The 27,690-nt window shown below is 33.9% G+C and overlaps 4 protein-coding genes across 13 annotated transcripts; 1 reads left to right on the forward strand and 3 right to left on the reverse strand.

Moving 5' to 3' along the window:
- Window positions 1–1,703: 1,703 nt before the first annotated feature.
- On the reverse strand, window positions 1,704–10,664 carry LOC119081424 (MAGUK p55 subfamily member 7). Of its 6 annotated transcripts, none has more exons than XM_037190342.1 (13): window positions 10,553–10,664; window positions 7,829–7,889; window positions 5,275–5,456; window positions 5,046–5,141; window positions 4,755–4,886; window positions 4,495–4,524; window positions 3,896–4,063; window positions 3,699–3,826; window positions 3,581–3,638; window positions 3,389–3,524; window positions 2,913–3,092; window positions 2,508–2,851; window positions 1,704–2,194 (listed from the first exon to the last, which is right to left on the reverse strand). In XM_037190342.1, exons 2-13 carry the CDS (start codon window positions 7,872–7,874, stop codon window positions 2,018–2,020), a joined length of 1,677 nt encoding a protein of 558 aa, XP_037046237.1. In that variant the 5' UTR covers window positions 7,875–7,889; window positions 10,553–10,664; the 3' UTR covers window positions 1,704–2,017. The 6 variants fall into 6 exon arrangements, with proteins under 6 accessions (XP_037046237.1, XP_037046233.1, XP_037046235.1 ...); XM_037190338.1 differs by having other exon boundaries at window positions 2,913–3,191; XM_037190340.1 differs by lacking the exon at window positions 10,553–10,664 and adding an exon at window positions 8,025–8,202 and having other exon boundaries at window positions 2,913–3,191.
- A 3,001-nt stretch (window positions 10,665–13,665) lies between these two features.
- Window positions 13,666–16,641, reverse strand: LOC119081497 (glycine-rich RNA-binding, abscisic acid-inducible protein-like). 5 transcript variants are annotated; one of them, XR_005088490.1, is made up of 5 exons: window positions 16,534–16,641; window positions 16,334–16,475; window positions 15,544–16,262; window positions 14,461–14,715; window positions 13,666–13,899 (listed from the first exon to the last, which is right to left on the reverse strand). XR_005088490.1 is itself a non-coding variant. In XM_037190503.1 (3 exons), the coding sequence occupies exons 2-3, from the start codon at window positions 14,684–14,686 to the stop codon at window positions 13,739–13,741; spliced, it is 387 nt and encodes a 128-aa protein (XP_037046398.1). In that variant the 5' UTR covers window positions 14,687–14,715; window positions 15,544–15,671; the 3' UTR covers window positions 13,666–13,738. The 5 variants fall into 5 exon arrangements, 3 of the variants coding, with proteins under 3 accessions (XP_037046398.1, XP_037046396.1, XP_037046397.1); XR_005088489.1 differs by lacking the exon at window positions 16,534–16,641 and having other exon boundaries at window positions 16,334–16,527; XM_037190503.1 differs by lacking the exons at window positions 16,334–16,475; window positions 16,534–16,641 and having other exon boundaries at window positions 15,544–15,671.
- Window positions 16,642–20,104: 3,463 nt separating this feature from the next.
- LOC119081494 (glycine-rich cell wall structural protein-like) lies at window positions 20,105–23,937 on the forward strand. Its single transcript, XM_037190497.1, has 3 exons — window positions 20,105–20,567; window positions 20,909–21,070; window positions 23,679–23,937. Exons 1-3 carry the CDS (start codon window positions 20,366–20,368, stop codon window positions 23,789–23,791), a joined length of 477 nt encoding a protein of 158 aa, XP_037046392.1. The 5' UTR covers window positions 20,105–20,365; the 3' UTR covers window positions 23,792–23,937.
- Window positions 23,938–25,064: 1,127 nt separating this feature from the next.
- Window positions 25,065–25,884, reverse strand: LOC119081491 (larval cuticle protein 65Ag1-like). Its single transcript, XM_037190493.1, has 3 exons — window positions 25,765–25,884; window positions 25,566–25,699; window positions 25,065–25,491 (listed from the first exon to the last, which is right to left on the reverse strand). Exons 1-3 carry the CDS (start codon window positions 25,771–25,773, stop codon window positions 25,128–25,130), a joined length of 507 nt encoding a protein of 168 aa, XP_037046388.1. The 5' UTR covers window positions 25,774–25,884; the 3' UTR covers window positions 25,065–25,127.
- Between the last annotated feature and the right edge of the window lie 1,806 nt (window positions 25,885–27,690).

The following is a 27,690-nucleotide window of genomic DNA, read 5'->3' on the forward strand; positions in this document are numbered from 1 at the left end:
TTTTATTTTAATTAATTTTTTTCATATAATAATAATCAGTACAGTCAAAGGCAGTCAATTTTCAGCATAAATTTGCTTCAGCTGTTTTTCAGCTGATCCACACACACAATCAAAACTGGTTTTCCTTGTTCATAAGGTTGAAGCTGCTACACGCACGCGCATGATAGTGGTAAAACCGTATAAAGACGTATAAACGGTTGTGATTGTTTGTATGGATCAGCTGAAAAACAGCTGAAGCTAATTTATGCTGAAAATTGACTGCCTTTGACTGTAATGCATTTTTGTATTTTCATTTAATTAGATTGCATTTTAGAAATTCTTTTATAACAACTTTTTTTCGAAATTACTTTTTGTTAAGATAAATTTATTTGCGTTTCTCACAACTTGTGATTCTGGATTGAAACGCAACTCTAGAAAATATCAGGCGATTTAAAGAGAGTTTTAAGAGGAATCGAGTTTATTAATCAAATAATTTCTGTTTTTAACGAAATGACTCAAATGAAAGGAAAATAAGCATTTTTGGTAGACACAACAGATAAATAGAAACTTCAACTATTTACAGATGTTACCAGTATAATTATAATTCTGTACAAAATCTTGTACTTCAATAGTTTTTACCTTTATTTTTATCATCAATGCAGATAGCCATCCATTATGTAAAAAGTTTACGAAATTTGTTGATATATCTGCGGAACACTCTCACTAAAAGTTTAAATACGAATCCTGATCGGAAAGTCTATGGTAAGTTTTTAGTGATGATTGAACTTATCGCATGAAAACATTTTTTTAGGTTTTTGATGTGGAGAATATGAAATTGATCCACATGTTGGTTCAGTACGTCTCCCAACATACTTTATAGTTCAAGTTCGAAAGTCCTACTTTTTTTTGTAAATATTAGTACAAAGATAGAATAAAATGCCAGAGAATCTATTAATTCACTAAGATCCATTTGTTATGCACGCCAACTTAAGTTGGCTCAAAGCACTGTCAAGCACCGAAGCTGACTTTGACATCTCTCAATTAGAAGGCCAAAAACACACCTGTTGACTATTTTTTTTAAATTTTTTGATAGCCATTGTATGAAAAAGAATAACCAATAATCTGTTCAGTCCTCTATTTGAGTGACGTCAAAGTCAGCTTCGGTGCTAGACAGTGCGTTGGTTGGCTTCATAAATAACAGAAGTTTTTGGTTAGTAGTTGAAGTTGTTGAAATTTATCAGCAAAAGAAATCTGATTTGTTCATCAATTTTTATAATTAGAATTTTCATTATCTTTGCTCTGACTCATAATATAAAATTCAGCCAAAGAATCAGCCTAACGAAGCTGAGTATCGAATAGTGTAGCAGTTTAGCGTTTATTTTGTTCAAAATTTTACTGATTCATTAATAACCAAATGCAATAGCAAACGTTTGAGAAGAAAACGTCAGATCTATAGGCGATAAGATAATTAGGTCGTAATATGACAAGATCTGTTTCTACTTTCATCTCATCACAATCCATGATAAAAGAGGTACTGTCACAATGTGACAAGCATATTCGTAACATATTTACAATACAAAAATTCACAAAATTTAAATTATTGCAAACGTATTAGACAACATTCAAGTGGCTGGTTCACATTTTGTGGATTACATGAATATAAGGAGGGGGAATCGATATTTTCATCGTTTCATTACAAAAAATATTTAAAATTTAAATTTTTGGTTTTTTGTTTGTTCTTTATACACATTCATAAGAAAGGGTACTATGTTCTTTTAAAGCTCGCTAATTATATCAAAAGTTTATGTTTTTTTTGTTGTTTTTAGTTTTTCTTTTCTCAAAGTCGAATTTTTTTTAAGGTACGAAAAATATATCTCGAAAATTATGAATTAAAAATGTAACACTGGTATATGTGGGGTCGTTCATTCCGGTTAAAGATCAACAACCCGAGTACGTAAGAAATTTTCGGAAATTGTAACAGTCGTGCCATATAGTCTTGATGAAGAGCTTAACAACGTCTCTTACCGTTGCTTTCAATTTATTGCACCCAACTGGATGGGGCCCATAGCGGTTCCGTCTCCGCTCGTTCGGCACACAAAACTAACTGTTCAAATGCGGTAGCCAAATCAGAATTAATTATTTCTTCGTCGAAAAAGTGACCATATAAGTAGTCGATGCGTTCTGCAGATTTAACCATATCCATTAGTTCTTCGTCCTAGTCGAGAGGAAAATATATTTCATTAAATGATCGAACTAATGTGAAAATCACTGTCGTTCAATTAGGCTTTTCAGTGGAACCTGAAGGTGCCAGTCGGACTGACTTAAAAAAACTAACAAACATTCTCAGCCGGGCTAGTGAAATGTTTGTTGAGTTTCTTACCGAGCTTCTTAGTTCAGTTCGGTTGAATCTGAGGATATTTTAGGATAAAAAAATTTCTCAGTTTCACTCGATTGAACCACAGTGAGGCGTCACTCAAAGTCTCCTTCTGTTAACTGCTCATGTCATTACAACACTGAAAAGTACTTACAGTGAAACCTCTCGAATTCGTTTCGTCGAACGTAGATCTTGCCCTCAATGCAGTTCGTGTTTCCTTAAGTTTTTCAAATGTCGGTGGTTTAATATGAATTATGTACGGCTTCAACTGTGGTGTCCGAAGTGCTTTAATAGCTTGATAATGAGGACTTAATATGCACACACAACCAGCATTGATTATCGATTTGACACTTTCACCCGATGTACCATACAGATGACCTTTATACTCTCCGAATTCAATGAATTTACCGGCTGCAATGTCTGCTTCTACCTTTTCCCGCGATATAAATATATATTCACGACCAGCAACTTCACCATGTCTTATCGGCCGTGTCGTGTCTGGGAAAAAGAGCGTTCCATAAAGACTTTGCGCAATTTAAATAAATCGAAAGAATCTTACATGGCACAGGACTGCGATATTTCTCCGGGTCCATAGCGGCTAGCCTTCGCTTAAGTTCATTTCGCCCTACACCCGGTGCACCGATTAATACTAGCGGTCTAAATACTCCTGGTCGCGGATACAATTTACATACGTCTTCGTACGTGGCTATCATTTCCCTATCAAAGTCGTCGTTCTCATCTAGATCGTACATAATTTTTTTCGTTTTAATGCCGTGGCACATGTTATTTGGATTTGGGGAACTGGGTGGCGTTGAACAAATTGATGCACATGAACCTTCTACAAAGTGATTATTTTTCGAATTATGGCGGTTAGTGCCGATCAGAGTTTTAAATATTGATCGAGTTCATAAAAATGATGCCAATTGTATAATGATAGATGGTTGGATGGTTGTGATGCAATGCAGGTGTTAGATAAGGAAACAAATTGTTAGAAATGAACAATCAAAATGACATTTTTGGTGAAAATTTTCTTACTTTTCGAATCGCCATTTGTGTCTTTTTGTGTCCGTTCGTGTATTATTCTTCGTTCCTGAAGAGGTCTACTCGGTATAAGTCCTGCTCTGCCAGTTCTTTCCACTTCTTTTCTTGCTTGCCACCAATATGCGTCATCCTTAAATGTTAATCCAATTACCACAACTGAAAACTCTTCGAGTCATTCCAATTTACCTGTGACACAATGTGTAAAATTTCCCCTCTCAAAAATCCCAATCCTGCCTCTTTGCAACTAAAAGAAAAATCATAATCGCCTTCAGTATGTGGTTTCAATGGAAAATGGAACTCTTACGGTATATAAGGGTCATTCTCTGGATGATAGTCGAAATGGGCTCTCACACGAACTTTGCTCTCCCGTTGTCCATTTTTGCCATCGTCATTCGGAACTAATTTGAAAAATATCGTTCCTTCCGAATTTTGCTGATGATGGAGAGGATTGAATCAAACCAATTTCTTTTTTGTAAAAATGGACGTAGGATGCAAACTCACCAATATTGCAAGAACATCGTTTGGAGTTTTTCCTTCAACATTAATGCCATTGACTTCAATGACTTCGTCACCCACATGAATTAAACCACTACGATCAGCAGCACCGCCGTGCATAATTCTAGCTATGATTATTTTTCCAGTTTGTTCGTCGGTTTTAATTGTAGCACCCTGTAAAGAAATAATTAGGAAAAATTATTAGGTTGATGGTATACATGTCCCTGTAGTGGATGTACAATATTTGTATCAACAACATGATTCAAATATTCACAAAAGACGAGTCTATACAACGAGCCAACATCTTAGTGGAAGAATTGCAGCAATAACTAGCTGATAAGTCGACTTAAAAATTGGAAATTGGTCAGCATCTTGTGCAAGGAGATGTCTTTACAACTAATAAGTTGACTTATCCGCTACAATGCAGTCGAGCAATCCATTAAAACAGTAAATTATAAATGCTAAAATAAAGTGGGGGAGGTGTAAACATTCAGATTTGAGAAGAGGAGTAGCTGGTAGACAGTAGACATGATGCAAAATGCTTTTCACGAAATTTATGTTGCAATTTTATTTTGTGTGCAAAGACAACACAAAAAGCTACTTACAACAATCGGTTCCGTACTTTGTACTCCCGTCTTAAGCAGCAAACAAATTATTAAACGAATTTTAATTTGATTTTTTTAGGTTTTTTAAATTATCAATGATCAATTGTTACGGAAGCACTTAATCGCTATTCTCAATTATATAATTTTGTTCGAAGGGGGTAAACAATTCAAAATGAAAAACCAAAAATGAATTGAATATCTACCCCCTCACCTTGGCTAACTGTATTGCTAAAATGTTTAACCAAAAAAGAAATACGTACCAATGGTTCATTACTCTTAACTAGTTGAACAATTTTTATCGTTTCCTCGTCTTCGTCGACCTCAATTGGTATTTCAGGTAAATGTGGATAGAAATCCTTCTGTGCAATAGCGTCATGAGCACAAAGTAAACTCTGAAACATGCCCATAATTACGGTTATTGGCTTTTTGATTATATAGTGGTTCTGACGTTGCCATATCAGATATGAAAATAGGTACTCGAATGAATGCGAAATGTATTCAATGGAACTGAATTGGATAACCGACGAACTTTCTTTTCATTTCCGAATTACCTGCAAATGTGGCTTTTGTAGTAACGTGAAAATTTCCTTGGATACAGCCGATATATGACATCTTTGTGACACTTGTTCCAACACTTCTAATGCGACCTAGAAAAACCATTCGTTGTCAAAGAAAAAAACAACAATTAAAAAAATACAAATAGGAAAATCTCATCTTCAGAACAGTTACGTTATGTGTATGAAGTGAATGCAATGCATGTAAAATACAATTTTTACAAACCTGTAATGAACTTGACATAAGTGGTGCTAGTCTGTCATCTTTTCCTACTTTCGCAACTTTACTGTGCACATTTACCAACGCGTTAAGCTCTTTCGACTCAAGTAAACTTTGTAAGAAATCCAACTCTTGTTCACTCGACAAACTTTCAGTTTCTTTGAGTGAATTTACGAGTTTTGATAGAGCTGAAAATATTTAATTTTTTGTTAATGTATTTCCAGTACATTTTACGAGTAATTTCTCAATTTAGTTTTATATTAAATGTAATTTGAAAAAAATGTTGTGGGAATTTTACAGCCCCTCAAAAAAGAGATTTTGTTTGCATGTACAGTGAACGACATCTCAAATGTCTCACTGTCAAATTTTTCTGAGAATTTTATTGTGTCATTGCAAATTCACAATGACATTCTCTGAAAAAAATGACAGTGAGACATTTGAGATGTCGTTCACTGTAACACGCACAGGATTTTTTTTTGGAAAATCGACTCTTCATCGTCTTCATAGGTAGTGGTCGTAAAACAGGCCCTAAAAAAGTCCAAAGCATTTCCGGATACCGTTGTCGCTAAAGCGATTGCCTACAAACTCTGGGTTCAATGAAAAACGAAGGTCGAGTGCTACCTGGACCCATATTGTTTTAGAAAAGTTTCTTGTTATGTGCCAATAAATATGCTCTCAGGCATATCCCGCTGCCCTGTTAAACTTCTTCTAATCGGTCTTACAAATCATATCTTATTATCTGCAATTTTTCTTGTATGATGGGTGAATAGAACATTTTCCAAGTTGGGTTTTCACGCTTATGAGGAACAGTGTTGCGTATTTTAAATCCAAATGAAATTATTCCACTAAATATCGACGAATAACAAACTCATAAATGCTAAATTAAATAAGGCTGATTTTTTGTCACCACCATATCATAAAATATAGAATTTGTTTCGCCTGCAAAAAATAAATTGAAACATTTCCCTTGATACAGAAGAGATAACAACCTACGTTCTTATTATAAATGATTGGTATATGCTGAACCGACGATGTCATCGTGGTATATATACAACCTGCTACAACAAATACGTTTCAACCAACATAAAAATGCCAATCACCAATGATCGTATTGTACGTATATATATGAATGTGCGGATATGAATTGTACATAAGATGGGGTAGAGTCAAGGACAAACAAGTAAATTTAAAAAATGAAAATGTATTGGAAAAATATGTCAATGTGATATCCTGTTTTTACTCGTTGAGGATAATGCTTTCGATTTCGTTTCTAAAATAAACCAAAATAAATTATTTGCAAAGAAAGGCAATAGATTCGTGAGATAAAAAGATTTGGAAAACAAAAACCGGAGTTTTGATGAACATTTTCTTTTAGAAAGCAAGAAAGCCTTAGCGCTTAGCTGTTTGGTTCTAGAGAACTTCTGTGAGTATAATTTCCAATAACACAGCCAAATTGGAATTTTAATTTACAGGAAAGGGCAATCGAAATTGAGCCGAAATTTGCTTCAGCTGATTCAATCATACAAACAAAACTGGCTATGCACTTTTATTCCACGCGCGTATAAACACTCAAGCTTCGCAGTTTTGTTTGGATGAGTGAACCAGCTGAAGCAAACTATAGCAGAAAATTGATAGCCCTTTCCTGAACAAAATTTATGAACTAAGAAGGTCTTTTATTTCTCCAGTTCAGTGTGGTTTTCCACAAAGGTAGAGGTACACATAAGGTTGTCCGTCTGCGATGAAATTTTTATGAAGCAAGGACGAGAGAATCTTGTGAGAAATTCTTAAACGGCCATATAAGATGTCATGAAGGAGCACTACCGTAACCGTATACTACCTATAATTTAATTGGAGTTGAAGTTAAAAACAACCTTCGTATTCTAACCATCTAGGTAGTGTATAGTTTGGCTCAATGATGCGAACACTGAAGACTTTGGAACAAAAACTTTCTGCTAATATTGGTCCAGTATGCAGTGAAACTTAAAAGTAGTCAATGCATGTAAATGCAATGTAAATGCAATGCATGTAAAAGTACTTAAAAGGCACAAGTTAATACCACAAAAGACACAAAGGTAACGAGCAACGATGCTTGAAATCTGTTTCAGATCTATTATTTTTAGATAATCTAGGACGTTATACATAGTTCCCTAATTGAATTTAAGTGTCTCATGGCTTTGTGGCTTAAAAAACATTTATTTCATAAGAACTAAATGACGGTCACAGTGCAGTTGTAAATCACTTCGTTTTACTACTTCTCCAACAAACGACATTGGATTTCATAATTTCTGTTTACTTTTTCCCACTAACCACGAACCGAAATATAAGAAAACAACGAAAGCGACAAATTTTCGTAAAATAAGAAAATCTAATTTTAGAATATAATAGAAATAGCATTTACTGCTTATGTATAGTGATCGCTCGGAACTCAGCACACATTTTGTGTAAATGAAGGTATTGACTGAGCGCTCTCTTGGAGTTAATGAAATGAAAATACTTTCGTACGGTTTTTCAAAACAAAAAATATTTACCTGCAATCTACAAATCATACGCAATTACTTACTTGGATCCCAATTCGCTTCTGAATTCATTACGACAGCGGTCATCATACAATAGCAATAGCACTAAAATTGAAATTAAATGAACACAAAATTAATTTCACATTTTTAGAAGTTCCTGTAAGGTGTAATTTGTTTATTTATTTTCATCACCTCGAGCCGATAAAATTGTGCTTAATTAGCCAATCGATTATCACTCACTTGCCTCTGTACACAAATTGCTCAAAATATTACTCAATATTTCTTCACACTAAACAATGCATTCAATATGGGAAATATAATCTGAAATTAATTAGGTACGTAATGTGCTAATTATGCACAATACGTCCAGAAGAAACATGACTCTCGTTATGTGGCGTACCGAACTCTACTGAGTGATCACTCTTAATATTCGCATCGTTGAACGACTATAAATGTGATGCCGATACATTTTCTTTTATTTATAGAGGCCGGTAGCGAACGGTCTACACATTATTAACATTGAGAAAAATGGAAAGTGATAATGATTTTCATAAAGAGACGAATTTTATTTCTTTGCGTGATGTTGTATATTATAGACTAAGGATTATATTTTTGTTGAGTTCATGTTATGCGGAAATTTAAGGATTGTATTTACTCGATTATGGCATAATAAACTGCAAATTGAGTGTCGAAAAATGAAAACTTTATGGATATCACTACCACGGATTCGGTAATACATTGATTGAATTGGCAACTTTTATTGAAATTTATATCATTTTATGTAAATCGTTAAAATGTGAAAATGGGACCATAAATTTTATATAATAACGAATTTATTCGATCTGCGTCAGAATTAATGTTGCAGCCGCCATATTTATATTTAGTTGTACATCTGAGACACAAAAAATTGAACATTGATGAATAGTTTTAGAGTTTTTTTTTACGAACTGCTTGCGTTTTTTTTAAATTCTTTATCTACTTGTTTCAACTGAACATAATACTACATCATCGACTGTCAGAGTGTTTCTTTGATATCATCATATAAGCCAAAATATCGCATTACGTTATGTCAACATGCATTCATTATGATTGTTTTACTATGTGTAGTATATATATAAATATAACCATGACTTATCGCAGTAATATCAAACTGAAGGCGTTATATTGCAGTATATATACTATTTGGTATACATAAGAACTCTTCTGAAAATGTTGAGTTTGTTGTTTTTTAACTGCTTCGATAAACAAAAACTATTTGGTTTGTAATAAAGTCGATGAATTACGGTCGTCGAATATTTAGACCAAAAATATAACGGAAATTCAACAAGTGTTTTTGGTTCTAGCTTGTACTATACAATCCTTACATACTCATTCATTCAATTGGTTCTGTCGATTATTCGGCATGCGTTATTTTAATTAGTTTTAGAGGTTTACAATGAATGGAAAAATATTGAAGTAATAACCACGTTTGTTATGGAATGATATTTTTTGCATTTACTGAAGTCAGTGTAACTGAGGAATCACAAGACTTAAACCAAAGATTTTGATTTCCACTTTCGTACCAGCCGTTTAAATACAAGAAATATTTACGAGTAACATCCCGTTCACAGCTATTTAAAGATTTATCTCCTAATTTCTCAAAAGTAATTGGCACAACCAATCAAAACCAATCAACCAAAAGCAGTTATATTCCACTGTACAATCCTATATGTTTACATGTGTATAATTATCATATTAGGACACTTTCTATAGTAAACACTTCAAAGACAAGGTACACCGTGTCTTTGCTATGTTGACGTCAGCTATGTGCGCACATAACACGTATCAGTGTAGTAAAGGCCCTGGTTAACTTGAGCTTCGATCGTTTAATATTCATGAGTGTGTTTGTGAACCAGCTGATAGATTCAGCTGGCGCGAAACACTCCATCTTTCAATTTACATGCCACGGTCTATTCTTCATTAGAAAATGTTGACCTATTGAACCGAAGGTCAACGCGAAAATTTCATGAAAACATGAAGAAAAACACTCCACCTCTTTATCCAAGATGTTTTTGCTCGAGAGAAACGATTATCTTCTTTGACCCGATACCATATTTTGCAGATATATGCAAACACAATTTTCCGCAACAATTTTCCGATGTGTGCTCTTATTGCCATACGTACTGAAAGTATTGATACCAGTCACGTACGAAATCTTGGATGGGGTTTGTCATTGCTATATTGGAATTCTGAATGGCAAATTCTAATAGCTCATAACGAAGTGGATGGTAAAGGTTGAAGGTAAACAAACAAAAAATATAAATAAAAGCAAGATATAACGAATCAATCAGTTTGACGACTTATTTATTCACTACAGCACTTATAAATACCATAGTGGAGCTCTTACTGCATTATTACATTTATATTGTGTTTATGCGCGAAGACCACTTAATGTCATTATACCAAGTCATCGTATATACATACATACAGTATTTCTAATGTCCTATCCAACGCGTAAATAAACAATTTGAAGTTAATCTTACATTTAGTTCATCGCAAATGAAAACAATTTGTCTGCATCAACTTCTACAACTCTTAAGCAAAACCTTAACCGTTGCATTGCGACTCCATTAAGTACATAATAATATCATTCGATTTCACACAGTGGTTTGGAAAAATCAATTTCCATAACATACAACATACACCACTCATTTTAATCGACTTAATTATTCGTTTGTTTGTGATAAACGGATCATGGGGACTAATTATTACTATATCTCATTCATTACCTCTTAGAAACACATTATTTAGCACTTTATTTTAGATTTTTCTCACTGAAAAATGTCCTTGTCACAACAGAACAACCATCACCGACACCATATCATTACCCTACTGAAATATACTTAGGTGAGGATTTTGACGTTACCTTTCCATCTCTATCCCTTTTACTCTTACATTGTTTTTGTGAATCGGTTCCATTGATTGTCAATAGATGGAGCATAGAATTTAAGTTTTATGTTGACTTTATATCGTAACAGTGTATTCTTGATGAACGAGCGGTTTGTGTCTATAATAACGGTGAGCTTAGATTGGTAAGAAAGCAACATACATAACTATCACACGGCTACCTTTAAAAGTTGTCTAGGCCGTTAAGACGACAAGTGATTGGTTAATACACTTAGTAAAAACAATTTCAAAACTCTGGGGAAGTAAAAAGTACTTACATAACAATAAGTAAAGATTTTTTTTTAATGCTTGCTTTTGATCCTACGAATCTGTAAGCGGGTGTTGAGTACATTGAGTATAGGCCTTATCTCTTAGTTTTCGTTGTTTGATCAAATTAGGCTTTATTTGATGTCTCGGTGGTCTACATTTATTCCAATGTACCATCTTACTTTCAAGAATCACATTTTCCTGTGCATTATGTGTAATTTTTCTTCTAAGTTAGGAGGAGAACTTGTTCACCGTTGAAGAGTAATTACAAAAAAATCGAAATTTATGAGGCATTTTTTATTTAATAAATTAAATTTCTTTTTGTCGTTGTCTACATGACTAGTTTTCATCAAGAATAAGTTCGTAGTCGTTGTATGCTTTAAGGTTTTTCGGTAGAGTCGCTCCTGCCAAAGCAGCTAATAAACTAAGAGGAATGAGTAGCGGTTTCTTTTTTACAATACCAGTACCGACTGCTGCTGCGGCAAGCGGTGTCTTTGTACCAATTTGACTTAACTGACTATTCCGTATAGCATTGCTCACCAAGTCGGTAAGTGACGGCGCACGAACAACTTGCGATGGATTTTCAACTGGTGCCGGTAATGCATCACCATTTCCTTTTTCTGATGATTTAGCCAAAATAATGTAGGATCCTTGATTCGGTACATTTACTAAATACGTATCGTAGCCACTGTTTGGCAGGTCGTTCGATCTCAACACACCAACCAATCCACTTAAAGCATTTGTGAGAATTCCAGTAAATGCGCTGTTCAATAGCGGCCCTGTAGCATCAGCAATAGGCTTGAATGGACCGAGAAAGGGTGAGAAGACTGTTCCAAATGCACTGAGTATACCAGAAATTAATGGTGAAAGACTTGTTGAAGCTGCTGGTGTTGCCGCTGGCGTCGCTGCTGGTGTTGCTGCTGGTGTTGCTGCTGGTGTTGCTGCTGGTGTTGCAGCTGGAGTTTCTGCCTGACGTTCTTCAATATCGCCTCGGTTTCCTTGGAACACTGCACTGAGCTCACTCAATTCGTTTTCATTTGCATTGCCTTGAGTCAAACGCATGAATTGATCAATGGAAATAGCGTCGATTATCGTAATACAACTTAGCACCAAGACAATATTGATAGTTTTTAACAACATTTTCGCAAAATAGATTAACTCTTCTTTTCGAAGTCAAACTTGAACTGATAAGGTTTACTTTACGTAACCCTTTTATATTCGACGAATCAGCTTACAATAATTGTCTAACTGTAATCGATTATTGCATTTTTGTGATTTGTGGTATGATGTAACATGTTCCCAAAATTAAAAAATTAAAAAGAAAATTGCATAATTACTCATTATGCCCTTTAATTGGAAATTAATTAGTAATTTGGTTAAAGCGATTAAACTGACAACATTAATCGCCATACGTATACCTACACCTACTCGAATACATTTTACCGTTAGTAGACAAGTAATGCACACAACCTTTCCGCAGCTCATTTCCATCACAAACTGTTAGATTAATGTTATTACTGTTTTTACTTGGGCTGGGTGCTCAGGTGAAAAAATACGTGCTGTAACGTGAATATGTGAACTTGGCATGTAAATTTTTTCAAAATAATATTTTGCACATTTTTAGTAACCTGTGTAAGCTCTGCAGTTTTGTGTCATTTAGTGTTCTTCAGTTCCGTGATTTACCACCCAACGAAAACCAAGCTAAATATATTTTCTGTCTATACACGTTTTCCTCAGCAGCTCTGCTACTTCATTCACAAACAGCTGAAAATATTATTCAATATTTATGCTATGGGATCGCCACCAATTTGCCCGTAAAATGATCAGATAACTTTGATGCTATAACATTTCTAAAACATCATAATCGTATTTTAACCAAAAGTGATCATAGCGAGCAAGACTCATTTCATAAATTGTGTAATAAAGGTCGAATTGGCCTTCTGGCATTCAATTTTAGTACGAGAGTGAAAGCAATGCAATATTTGTACTCGTTGAAATCTGTATATAGATTTGACTCAATCTCGGAGACGATGATTCTTTGTATATTGTGTGAATTTCCACTTAGGAATTATATCAAAATGCATCAATTTCGGTATGCAGTTATAACACATATAGATTTACACAGCGACTGCAAAGCCATACTTCATGGACGAAAATGCATTGTAGGTACGGTGCAGTTTGCTTCAAGAACTAATATACGTTCATGTACCAATATCATTGCATTGTAATTTGTATTTTAATAGACTTATTTATTTGCATTTGATAATGATCTTTGATGAAACGGTCTAAAAACAATTGAAAATTGAGGGCTATCGTGATGTATACTTCATTCGAGTAAGATATAAAAGAGTATACCAACCTAGCCTGTGCTAAGTGTTTTTACTTGGACACTTATTGAAAGACATATTTACGTCCATTTTATGATGATGGTATCTTTGTCAATACTCACGCTTTTCAAATTACATTTGCTCCATTAAATACAATAATTCATATAAGCATTACAGTCATGATCACCTAAAGTGCCGCACGGTTATCAATCCCTCATTTTAGTTCACTTTGTTCCACACATCCATATGAAACTAAAGATATGAATTTGTGAACAAAGTGGACTAAAATAGAGATTCATAACACGGTAGCACTTTTAGGTGTTCATGACTGTACTGAAGAAATCAAACAACGATATAACTTTTGCTTGTAGCAAAACAGTCGTTTTTATTAAAATTGCACTTTTTTACAGTATGAAAATTTGGGCCAATTTATTTTTACCAACCGTGATGGTGGTGGTGATGATGGCCATAATATGGGTAACCATATCCTCCGTAGCCACCATATCTACGATAGCCGCCATATCCACCATAGCCTCCATATCCACCATAGCCGCCATATCCACCATATCCACCATAACCGCCATATCCACCATATCCTAACGGGAAACATTTAAAATTAAATACCATCGAAAGTGTCCAGAGTTGATACACTTGTGCACGTATTGTGCAAATATTTTTTTCTAAAATTTGTAAGGATTTCTTAAAGTTACTGAAAATGTTAGTTTAATTTCTGAAGGGTCACGAGAAGGTTACTTTGGAGAAACTCAATTTTTTTTAGAAATTTTAAAAACTTTTAGAAATTTGAGAAAAACGTGGATGTAAAATATGTTTGCGCTCTTGAACACATATTTGACGTCACTTACTTTAAATTCATTAAAGAAACTATATTCAGAAAAGCTACAATTCATTGTTTTTAGTCGAAATATTGCACCTCTTAATTGGCACTTCGATTGTTTCTGTTAATATCAAATATCAATTTACCGATAAATTGACAGTAGCAATGATACATGGAATTAATGTTTTTCACTAGAATTTGAATAGACGTAAATTGAACAATAAACTGTTACCGAAAAAGGTTAACTCACTACCAAGTAGTTTATTTATGGTCAAAAGATTCTTTCAAATTTTAGTTTTTGTAACCAAAATGGATAACTTACCGACTACAACTGGTACTCCAATTCCTACGCTAACACCACCATAATGTCTAGCAACTCGTTTCGATGGAGTCACTTCATCATCATCCGTAATCGCAATAATGTCATCAACTGGTTGCGGTCCATTTGAATCAAAGTTGGATGTTAACGTCTCCTTGCTGGAATCACTTAATGGGATTGCATTGCTAATTGCAACTATGCAAACGAATATCACCAGAACGGCTTTCATGTCTTTTATTCTCGTAGTTTATTGAATTTCTGAAATTTTTTTAAAAATACAATCGCTAAACCGACCTGGTGTGCATACGTTATTTTGCACCACATACGTTATTTTGCACCAGCTGGTCACATACAATTCCAAGTGGGACCAGCTGGTGCAAAATAACGTATACACACCAGTTCGGTTTAGCGATTATAATTGGAAATTTATCTCTGCTTTGATTGAAATGTTACGTGAAACTAAATGTAAGCGTGGAAACAATAATCAATTGAACTGACGCTTTACTTAAATGAAAATTGACACAATACTGCGACTTATACATAGAACATCAATTAGAACCTTTTGCGGATTGTTAGCATAATCCACCTTTGAGAATATTACTCAGTTCGTACGTACATAACACAATGAACATTGTTTAAAACAATTAGAAACATAGCTATTAAGCAGTAAAACAGAGTTAATAAAAATTTGAAAATTTACTGTAGCCACATGCTTTAGGTTTTCAATATACAAAATATTGCTTCACTTTAAACGTTTCCATCAAATTTCTAATATTCCTTTCAGCTTGTGTAGCCTGTATGATAATAATTTTCAATGAACCGAGAGCTGAAAGCTTTTTTTATAGGTTCGTTACTTTTTGCTCAAAGGTCGTGGCAAAAGCATGTTACAGCACGAAATTGTAAGCATATCGTTCACACCATAATGAAAACAAGCCTTTTGAAATTTTTTATTTCTCTTTGATAATCACAAACATTTCTTTTTTTTACTGAATTGCAGTGTTCACTCTTCGGCCCATAATAACCGAAAAAAAAAATTAAAATCACCACCAAAGCACTGTATGTAGAATACTCAATTTAAGCTATTACCTTTGATATTTTGCTACAAAGTATTCCCTACTGACACTGGCTGTGTTTTTTCTCGACTAAATAACAACTTTTCTGACTAGAAAGAATTTTCTTACTTTTATATTGTAGAAGTGTATCGCATATTAATTAGTGTTTATGATCTCTCTCGGGGTTTTTCTACTACGCTTTTTGTTGACTTTAAACATTTGCACCAGTTCGCTAAACGGTATGAGTCGTCCATGACGGTCATTATTGCGTACAACTAAGCCATACCGCGACCATTACGAATGTTTATTATAAGAAGTATAAAAGACTCACAGTTTCGAAAAACAAATTGTCATTTAATTTCATACTGCAAAATTGTGATAGCAATAGTATTTGGCGAGAAATCCTAATATTGTCACGATGGTAAGTCAACTTTTTTTTAAATGGTGATTATAATCATCAGCCATGATGATGATCGTCATGATGACGATGTCCATGATGGTCATCACGATGATGATGGTGGTCGTGATGATCATCATGATGATGGTGGTCACCTTGACCAAGAGGATTCTGTTGATACGGGTTCTGTTGATATGGATTCTGTTGATATGGATTCTGCTGATATGGATTCTGTTGATATGGGTTCTGTTGATATGGGTTCTGTTGATAGGGATTCTGTTGATATGGATTCTGCTGATATTGGTTATATGGTTGTTGTTGGTATGGATTGTATTGCTGGGCAGGGAAAAATCCGCCTGCAACAAACATTTAACATTCTTTCAGCATGAATAACGTAAATACACCACAAAAAAATGTCACAACGTACCAGAAACTTGACGAGCTTTTCTTACACTTTCAATTTGATCAGCGATTATGTGCTCTATATCTGTATCTCTCGAAATAGCAGATTTTAAATCACACGTACAGGTTGCCATTAAGGCGAAGCATATTAGGATCACCTTCATTTTCTAAAATGGCAATTAATTCATTGAGCTCATTTGCTTAAAACTTTGTCAAACAATATACCTTTTCACTGTTCTTTTCAACGAACCACCATCAAATGGTCCTAGATTTGAGATAATTCTCTTTTATAGAGAGCTACTACTGAAACATCTTCCAAACGTAGCGAAAGTTAACCTTTGTGATAGCACATATCAAAAGTTGATTTTAGATATTCCGGTTTTTATCAACGGTATTTCGAGAAGAACATTAATTTTTATTGCAAATAAAACCCGTGTTTGCTATCAAATCTTATTTTATTAATTAAAATAGACTTTGAAAAATTTGAATATTTTTGAGCTTCTTTTGCGAGTTTTCTACTAGTTCTACATTCCCCCATCAAAAATATAATCATTTGAGCTTGTCACCTAGTGAGAACTAGGAAGGAGAATATTATATGAGCTGCAATTTATTACGATGGTAAGAACAGAACACGTATTTGACTTTAGTGGCTCAAGAATCATCAGAGGAATGGACTGGACATTTCCAGATATTCGAGTCATATTAAGAAAACATAATGGAAATATAAGAAAATCACATAATATTGTACTTATTTTGTATTTCGTTGTTACGTATTGTTGCTGGTAATCTGAAATAAATATTCTTACACCAGCAAAGAAGAAGAGTGTGGGGTAATTTGGCACACGGTGCTAAAACAACGCATTTTTCAACTACGTAAAAGGTGAACTCGCACACCATTTTTCGATACGAAATTTTTGTAAAAGGAGTCATTAAGTCGATGAAATGGTTAAAAAGCATTTGCAGCAATAAACTTGCGTGTGTGAGTTCACACTTTACGTAGTTTAAAATTGCGTTATTTTGGCACTGTGTGCCAGATTCCCTGATACCGAAGAAAGCTCCGTGCGATCTCTTAAACATAGTCTCAGCTAGTGCCGCCATAATTTGCATAAAAACCTTAAAGTTCGAGAAAAAAAAGATTTGGATAAGAAAACTATAACTCAACGAAAATTCTAACAATTAATTTGCATAAGAAACTTAATTCAAATATTTATTGTCATTTTTCCCAGAGTTAAGGTTTAAAAAAAAACTTAGCCCCGAGAATTAACTACAAACAGTTGTATGACGACCTTAAGTTTCTTATGCTTTCTAATGATAAAGTTTTGGAAATTTTATAAAAAAAATAAAAATTCGCATAAAAAAACCTAGTTCTTTATGCAAGTCAGCAGTAAAATCTTTCGAAAAACTTAAGGCCGCTTTGTTGTAAAAAGTGGATGAAGTAATTTTACATTGCGTCCGTGCTTCCAAATTTCTATTTTGACGAGTGGAGACCTTAAGCACTGTAAATTCCATACAGAGTACAGATCATACTTTGTGATACATAACTTAAAAACTGAAAAATTGAAGATTCTAATAAAATGACATTGATGACTAATAGATGGAAGCGTTCATTTTTGCATTTGAATGTTTTATTATTGTCACTACGTTGTTGTGTCTCTCATTACAGACATTATAGACGACATGATTCAAACAAAAATCAAATCAAATAAAACACACAAATTAAGTGCTAAAAATAAAAAAAAATCCCCACAATAAAAACAAATCACTGGCAAAACTTCGCATGTAGCCATTTAATTTATTGACCAAAAGTAAAGAAGACAGACATGTACTCAGTAAAGTGAAAACTAAGTAATAAAATGCAGAAATTTACCATTCACTTTTCTATGAAAATGCAAGTGATGACACTCAGGACATATTTTTAGTCGAATATTAAAAATTGTGTTTTATTACAGACCTGGAATCTAGAGTCAATAAACTTATTCATACAAAATTCAAGATCACTGTGTATCCGTGAATTTCAGATAGACGTTAAAAAAACCATCTAAACTGGTTTTGGAATGAGAGATCTTTAATTAGCAACTTTTTGTTTTCAGGTGTTAATTCAGCCCAGTTATTTTTCGGAACAACATCCACAGATTAGATTGATTTCTTTCAATAAAAACACCGACACCAAACTATTACATTGAAAATAGTTAGATGATGTGTGTTCATGTCCAACAGACTAACCAATCAACGCAATATGTTCATTCTTTACCAAGAAGCTTTGTGGGTAAATATCCTTATACGCTGAAAATTTTAGAAAATAGTTCCCCTAAACCGGTATTGGTCTTCACCAAAAGTTTTTTTTAGACAATAACAAAGCTCAAATAGAATAATTCCTTTTCCTGTATAGAACGTATAGAGCGAATTATCACAAATATTTACAAACTGCGAAATTAAAACGAATGTCCACAATGGACAAAGCCATCTGTCTCATATGAATTTTATATTTGGGAATGTCTAATAAAAACACAATATTTTTGGTAAAATCTCATTGTTTATCCATCCGGTTTATCAGCAAAATTCGTAAACAATGATGGTCACATGGTATTTTTATTCTATTCTGTATACGGGTTCCTTTGCATTTATTGTTAAATTTTATTCAAAGTTCAGATTAAACAAGCTGCCGAGAATTTATAGACCTTAATGGATAAGCTGAGAGTTTATTTTGTATGGACATCTGGATTATTTCTGAGACCCGTACACCTCTACGGTTATTTCAACAAATTATTGACCAAAATTGATCCAAGAAGATTTTTATAAATTCTTGTTATTAGAAGTTCCTTGAAAATTTACAATTTTAATTGACTTGGAGGTGCGAAATGTGAATGTCTTTGTTAATTTACAGAAACAGAGACAAAATATTTGAAACACGCAAATAAATCGCACAAATTGAATTCTAATACGATACTATTACTATGATCTATACGGTCTATTTCATTGCTGCACTTTGGAATAAGCTAAGAATGCAGACTTGCCGATTAAGTTACAGGTTTCAAAAGTACATTTTTTGGAACGTGTAGTATTTTATCAATATCTCTAGTAAATTTTGACCGAAATTCATATTTTTTTTTTTATTAGAAAGGTATGAAGCGTCAGTATTATTTCCGGTCTCATAACAAAATGACTGCCGGCGGCCATATTGGATTTTAGTAAAAGTGATATATATTGGGAAAAATGGTACCTAGAGAGTTTCTGTTAACATATAAGTAATTGGCTATGTGTGTGGTGTGTTTCATGCATTCCATATATGGACATCTATATATAACTATATATAGCTATATTGAGCTATCTAATAGCATATTCATTTGTGAAATGTTTATTTATAGTGAAGTATAGATAAATATAGATGTTTAAATGGGAATTTATAAATATTTACTTCGTACGGGGCTGTCGGCAATTTATTTGTAAATGATAACGAGAAAAAGAATGGAAAATGTAAGTGATTTTAAAGGGCGAATAGCTTTTCAGTAGAGAAGAAAATGAAGTAAGATAAATGAAGAGTTTCACATTAAAGGCTTCTGATGCGAATAGGTGTTTCGTACGGGTCGGCGTTAGCTATGTTTAAGTTTATTGTATAACTCTGTACAGTCCACTAGCGGCTTTTGTGCATTTAAGTTGACGCGTCGGCGTCATTCAAAAATAGTAGGTAGCAGTAGAATGCCACATTTACGATAAATGAAGTCACAAGGCTCATTTGTTAAGACATCGGTTTTTCTTAAGCGACCATTAGTTTACATAAACATCACAAATATAACACCGAAATTATTTAAACTTTTTGTCAGTAAATTTTAGATCTGTGGCTGTATATGGAGACAATATCGACTTAGATTTTTTTTGTATAAAAGAGCACACTTATACATTGCCTTATTTTATTCGGTGATTGGCATCTTAACAGAACAAAAAACATCCAAAATAGAGCGAGGATATAGTTTTAGGATAGCTTGCACTGTACAATATTAATAGCATAGTTTTGCCAATTTGAAAATTGAGATATTTTCGTTGAGTGAAAAGTGAAAAAATGAGAGCTGTGATAATTATAAGCTGTTTGTTCGGTGTAGCATTATGTGTACCTGTCGCTTATAAAGACCAGAATCCATCTGCTCAGCTTCCAGGTCGAATTCAAGCGGAAGCATCAGATCCAGTGGAATTGGCTAGAAAGCGAAGACATTTGTTTGGCTTAGATATTGATGTGTACAATAACAATGGATTTGGATATTTCGGTTTGTTTTTGTTATTACAGTCGACGTTAGTGAAATTTAGCAATGAATTTATTTCAGCTGTTTTTTAGCTGGTACAAACCGAATTGATTTTATACAGATGAAGTAGTTAGATGAGTGTGATAATAGTAAAACTCATAAAGACGTACGAGCACTTTTCTTTGTATGAGAAACCCAGCTGGAAAAAGCTGAAGCAAATTCATATCAGTACATTTCACTGACTGTACTTTTTGTTTTCAATTCAGTAAAAATTTCTACCAAATTTGAAAACTTGAAAGCCTACATTTACAATGACTCCCTTAACTTTCTTATTTTGAGACACGTTTCCCTCTTTTTACTTTTAGATAATGGCTTTGACTATTACGGAGGCGGCTATGGTGGATATCCAGGGTATGGTTATGGAGGATTCGGAGGAGGTTATCCTGGTTATGGATATGGAGGTTTTGGAGGAGGTTATCCTGGTTATGGCTATGGAGGTTATGGAGGAGGTTTCGGAGGTTATCCTGGTTATGGCTATGGTGGATTCTTTTAAAAATTAGCTAATTCTAATTTGTATATTTTTTCTAATAAAGAAATATGTGATGCATTGTTTTCGATTATAAAAAAGTTTAGAAGCACTTTACACCAAGTCTTCCTATACCACTGATCATAATGTACTGTAATGAAGCATAAATGAAACTACGCTTTATTATAAATGACTTCTTAAATTAAAAGCAGGAGACAAACCATAAGTCTAAAAATGATGACGTACTAGAACAGAGATCCATACCATGGTATGCATACCAGACAAAAATTATTTCTGTGCCTTAGGATCATAATTCGACGTATTTCGTCACTGCACCTACGATCGAAAAGTGATTGCTAAGAAAAGCTCAAATTGTTGCAATGTTTTTGTTTTGTTTTTCGTCTCATTTGATCCTTACGGCACAGAAAACGAAGTTCGTGACTCGTGACGAAAGCAGAATTTTTTCACTTGTGACGAAAAATACTATTATGCCACCAAGTAAGAAATGCTTCTTTTGGCACTAAATGTGTCGATTTTTGCTCGAGTTCACAATAATGGCAAAGAATGTTAAACCTCTTGTCACACTCTAAATAATAACCTTGAAAAATATTCGAACAAAATTGGATTGGAACCAATTGTGAAGCGTAAGCGTGATAGAAGATAAGGGTCTGGAGTAGCGTGATTCTTACTTGTATGGAAAAAATTTTTTGTCGATATTTGGAAATTACATACGATACAAAATATTGTGTTGGTATATGGAACATTTTTCTCTATGGACGCGATTTTTTAAAAAAATTTTTAGTGGTCACGAAAAATCACCGAAGTTTGTATGGCCTACTATGGGGGAAAAAATTTTCCATTCTGGAGTCTAAAACCATCCACTTTACATTGACATTGCACGTGTATAACATTTTAGTGAAAGGTATTCGAAAAATGAAATACGTTCAATCAAAGAGCCTTGGAGCCGCGTGTGGAAATTTTGTTTTCTTCCCGGTATCCGAGTCAAATTTCCCGGTATCTAAAATCGTAAATTTGATTTTTCGGCACATATTTTTCCCGATTTTTTCGATTTCCCGGTATCTAAAGAATTTTTCTGAAAACTTCCCGGTATCCAGGATACCGCGGATACAGTGAATTTCCACACGCGCTTGGACCAGTAGTTTAATATTGACTATGTCAGGCAGGGACTATTTTTGAGAAATTTTTGGAGAGTTTTAAGAATTCTTTGAGAAATTTGAGAAATATTTCTTTAAATTTCTCAAAATTTTACAAAAATTTTTTCTTATTCTTCTGAATAAAATTTAGGAAAATTAACTTTGTTACGTGTCTAACGATGTAGACAATATATTAAACGTTTTTGGAACTGATTTAGACAGCTAGTTTTGATAAATACTTGAAAACTGAATATCGAAGGCTTTAATTACTTCTTCTTACTCTTTTTCGACTGCACGAGTTCTGTGGTTACTTTTTTGTCTGTCTGCACATAAAATTACATTGTTCAATCATATTTGAGGCTTTAAAAAATTTGAGAAATTTTTGAAAAATTTTAGAATTTTGAGAAATCCGATTTCTCAAAAATAGTCCCTGATGTCAGGAGTAGTAAATATTTTCGTTCCTTCAAACCATGAAGAAAAAAGATAATTTTGGTGATCCGATACCGATATTGATTACGTCGCACTCATATTTCATTCTTTCAATTACTTACTCGATTCTTCCATACATATAAAATTTGCACTTCTTGTTGTAAATACGTTCTTATGTCGATAGTAGGTGCGTATTTTCCAAAATTTCAGGTTTTCATTAATTTATAGCAAAATAAACACCAAAGTCGAATATTAATAAAATTCGCTTGTGAAGATGGTCAACAATGAATGTGTGACAAGATTGAAGAATATAATTTATAACCTTGTCTTGGTCGTGTTACGTTTGTTTTTGTACGATTGTTAGCTTTTAATGATTTCGCATTATTAGTCTATCTACATCAGTGACTATTTTGCCTCCTTACCGCATGACGTTTTCTACGAAGGGGTTTAAAATTGAAATAGTTTTGTGGGACAGAGAAAAAAAAAACACCACGTCGCTTGACTATATTAATTTTGTATAAAAGAACATTACATATCAATTTTGTAGTTCTTTTCGAATCAATTAACTGGTAGGAGACGAATTCGTTGACTAAGAACAAATTCAGAGACGGTATCAGAGGATATACCAATTTTGTATTTTTTAAAGAAGCACATAGTGTATGGTGTGACTAAATAGTAATTTCTTAGACTTAGCCTAATTAACGTAATAATTTCATTGCAGAATTCTCGAACAATGAAAACTGTGTTTGTACTCACTTGCCTCTGCGCTGTGGCAGTTAGTGTGCCTGTAGTAACAAAGGTCCGTCCAGCATCTGCAGAATTTCCAGCCTTTATTCAAGTAGAAGCATCAAATCCTATAGAGGCAGTGAGAAAAGCCAGGCAACTATTTGATATTGATATCGATATTTATAATAACAACGGAGCTGGATATTTTGGTAAAAATGAAATTATTTTGTCAAAAACAGGAGTAATCTCTATGAATTGAATATTGTGTAGATAACGGTGACGATTTTTATGGCGGAGGAGGTTATGGAGGTTACGGTGGCTATGGAGGTTATGGTGGCGGCTATGGAGGTTATGGTGGCGGCTATGGAGGATATGGTGGCGGATGTTATGGATGTTACGGTGGCTTCTTCTAAGCAAAAATTTAAGTGATGTGATAATGATGTTTCTAATGTGGAACAAAGTTTATTGAATGTTTTTGACTATATTAACCGGGATAACGATGCAAACAAAAATGTTTTTTAGAATAAAGTATAATCCCAACAAAAATCTCTTCGAGAAAAGTGTGACGCAGTCTTTGAAGTACAATTTCTAAAATGAATGATATCGCTAGAGTTGACGCTTTCAGCTTCGTTACGCAAAAATTAAATTTTACATCTAATTAGTTCAAACAAGCTGGCTTAGTTTTATCTCATCATCTGCCAAATAATTTTTACCAAAAAAAATTTTTACGTGTTACGACGGCATGTTTCATTTTCATTTACATTGCCTAATCAGCATTGTACTTACGAGGTTCCAAGTTGTTTATTTGACAAGTGGGGAATACAGCCCTCCCCTTCGGGTCGGGCTGTAACACCCCACTTATCAAATAAACAACTTGGAACCTCGGAAGTAATATACTATAAACAAAAATTTTACCGAAAAAGTCTGCGTCGCAAAGTGGCAGATGTTCAGGAACAGACCTGTAAGAAAATTTATCTGCTACATGCGACGCAGATTTTTTTGGTAAAAGAAAACCACTCTCAGAAACTACTTCGAGGCCAATAAAACAAAATTCTGATTTTTCCTGGGGTAATGGCGTATCACATTTTCATTTTTATGCCCACCCTGAAGCTCCTGCAAAATTTCATTGGCCGAGGTCGACCGTCGATAGATAGACAGATAGATAGATAGATAGAAACATACAGAGCAAGTTGAAAGATTTTGATTGTTTGGAAAAAGTCAATTTGGTGTATTTTGTATAAAATGACAAATTTCAAAACGATGTATCTCCGGCAATTTTAAACCTACATAGTCGAGTGATAGCTCGTTTTGCTCGTATTTGAAACGAGAATATGATAGAATAGGTTTTGTGGGGATATAGTGTAAAGGGCAAAAACTGAAATGTTCGGCTATACATAGTTGCCGCGTCTCAAAAAAATTTCTTCGTTCTTTTTTTGGAGTTAGACTGCGTCAAGTCCTCCGCTATCGCTCCGGACATGATTAAAGATTAATAACATTCTTTTATCGTTTAGAATGTTACTTGTTGTCCTACCACAGTGTGATGAGTGCAAAGGGTGCACTGGTTCTCTTGAAGTGATCTTTTTTCCATTAATTTTCATACACAAAATCGTGGGTGCTGGTTGCAGCACTGGCTGTCAAAGGCAATCTCTACAGAACTAATTTGTCCAATAAAACTGAAGGTTCTTCTTGTTGTTTGCTTATTTATTCAAAATACAATTGGTGTGTAAGTCATTCCGATATGATTTTTTTTTACATTGCTGGAACTCTTAAAACCATATCTGGTACTGTTGGAGGAACAACCTCTGTAACTGTTGGAACAACAACCTCTGGCACTGTTGGAGCAACAACCTCTGAAACTGTTGGAACAACAACCTCTGAAACTGTTGGAACAACAACCTCTGGAACTGTTGGAACAACAACATCTGGCACTGTTGGAATATGTGTTCCACGAGGAACGTAGCCTTTTGTATCAGCAGTATAACGAACTTCTACAACCTCACCGCTGGGATTCGTAAATCTGTATAATCCAGCTCTGGCTACATATGCATCTTCTTTGCCAGGATTGACAATTGTTCCAGTCTCTTCGCGAATGGAACCATCAGCTGTTTCGAAACTTTTTTAAGAAAAATTTAGAAAATTTGGTTAAATACAAGTGTTTGATCAATGCATTTATGAATTCGTTTATACCTGAATTTGTATGATCCATCAGCCTCGAATACTTGTGAAGATCTTACAATTTGTATCACATCTCCCATTGTCATTGTTTCTTCTTCAATGGGAGCTGCTGTAGCAACAGCGATAATAGCGAAGGTAATCAGTATCTAAACGGTAAGTCAAATTTTTCTTAAAGTTTATTTTACCCTTGTTTGAAGCTGACATGACTTACGGTTTTCATTGTTGATCGATTTCGTAATTCGCGTTAGCTTTGCAAAGAATATATTTACTTGAATGATATTGCAAGTGCTCAAATGAAACTGATGTCGATAACAAATTTTCTGTCAAATTTATACAAATTTTATATCTCTTATCAATCACAAAATTCTTTATAATCTTATCCCTGCAGGCTGTTTTATTGATATGTCACTTAATTTAGATTTTTTCTTTAGTTAGTGTACTTTCTAATTTTTAAACTTCTCTATAATATTACATACAGACTCGTCCGCACCGTCTAAATTTATAAAAGCAGTTAGCCCACAAAACTTGTTAGGTAAACGTACACCTCACTAGTAATCTATTTATAGTACGCCCTATTTGTTTTGAATTATTGATTTAGTAACAACTTATAATATCTTGATGCTCCGTAGAACAAAGCAAAAACCGACATATTTTCACAGATTATGACAAAAGTGTTTCAACTTTCTTCATCAATTGTTCAGCCCGAGTGAAAATATCGTTTTTGAATTGTCGTTCAACCATCGGGAAAATAAAGTGTAATTCGCAAGGAAAATTATTATCAGTAACGTAATGTAGGTGTCAACCCACTTTCCTAATGATGAAGGAACCAAAAACTTAGCGATATCAAGGCAACGGTTAAAAACATTTAGATTTTTTGGTTTTCCGTTTTTCTTATGTTCATCTTCTGTTTCCTAACCTTTTATAAAGGACCAAAACTCCCTGTAAGAGGTAAGAAGGAAAACTTACCGAATTTGTAAAATTTCACATATCCGAAGTAAACATCTTGACAAGATTTGACTTTTGTCTTATGTATTAACCGATATCGACACATAACTTGATTTATTTTACTTTCGGTTCCCGTTTGGGAACCGTAAATTACAATTTTCGTAGTTCGTGTGATGAAAAATAGATTTGAGGAACGTACGTCTCTTCCAAAAAATGCTACGAAGTTCTATGTGTCGTTACAAAAAAAAATCCATGTACAGTAATAGTTAAGTCTGCTACTTCTTTTGTTAAATGTTATTCGATGTGTCTGATAATAAATCTTTTACTTCACTGATTTAAACATTTTTTCTGTCGTCGCTGTCATTGAGTTAGTTAGTTAATTAATTTTCACTCTATCAGATGTATCAAATGTACTTTTCACAACGCAGGCGAGAAAATAGTCATTTTCTCCCATTTCCTGAAAATTCGGAAGTTTTTGTTGTGAAAACGACGTTTTCAAAACGGTGTGTTTAACTGAGGAAGAAAAGTTGGATATTGCATTTTTTTGGTGAATTGTGATAGAAATGCAATTTCCAACTTTTCTTCCCTCATTGAACAAATAACTATTGTATCTAAATTAACTGAATCGGGATTTTTGTTTTTGAAGATGGTTTTTCTCAGTATAAGCATTCCAAAAAAATTAAATCGATTTTGGATATTTCGAAATCAAACTAGTCTCTCTCTGTATTACCAAATTTATCGCAGTTCTGTTATTGAAGTGTGTTGATGGCGTTGATTTGATTTATTTCGTCTTTGGGGATCCCTTTTGTCGTCTAAAATTTATAATACATGACTCATTTATCAACCAACTACCTTGATCAATACACTTATCAAAACACAAACTCAAAATGCATAAAACACCATTAACTTTTATGGAATTTTCTCATTAGGAAAATGGTGCTAATTGGTTACTTATTTTCGCGAAAATTATTGATATTTACTCTTGGAGGCCTATAAAACGAAACAATTTTAGAAATTTTAGTTTAGACAAAGTTTTCTACAGGTAGAGATCGACAGAAAATTTTTAAAAAGTAAAATAAAATGACTCTACTGGTTAAATCGTCTTTACTTTTTTCGGTATTAATAATATTGTTAATGGGCTGTACTGCATCGCCTGTATCGAATCCACATCATCACAATCAATATGATTATC

This window comes from Bradysia coprophila, unplaced genomic scaffold, assembly GCF_014529535.1.
Source record: "Bradysia coprophila strain Holo2 unplaced genomic scaffold, BU_Bcop_v1 contig_358, whole genome shotgun sequence".
Lineage (NCBI taxonomy): Eukaryota > Metazoa > Arthropoda > Insecta > Diptera > Sciaridae > Bradysia > Bradysia coprophila.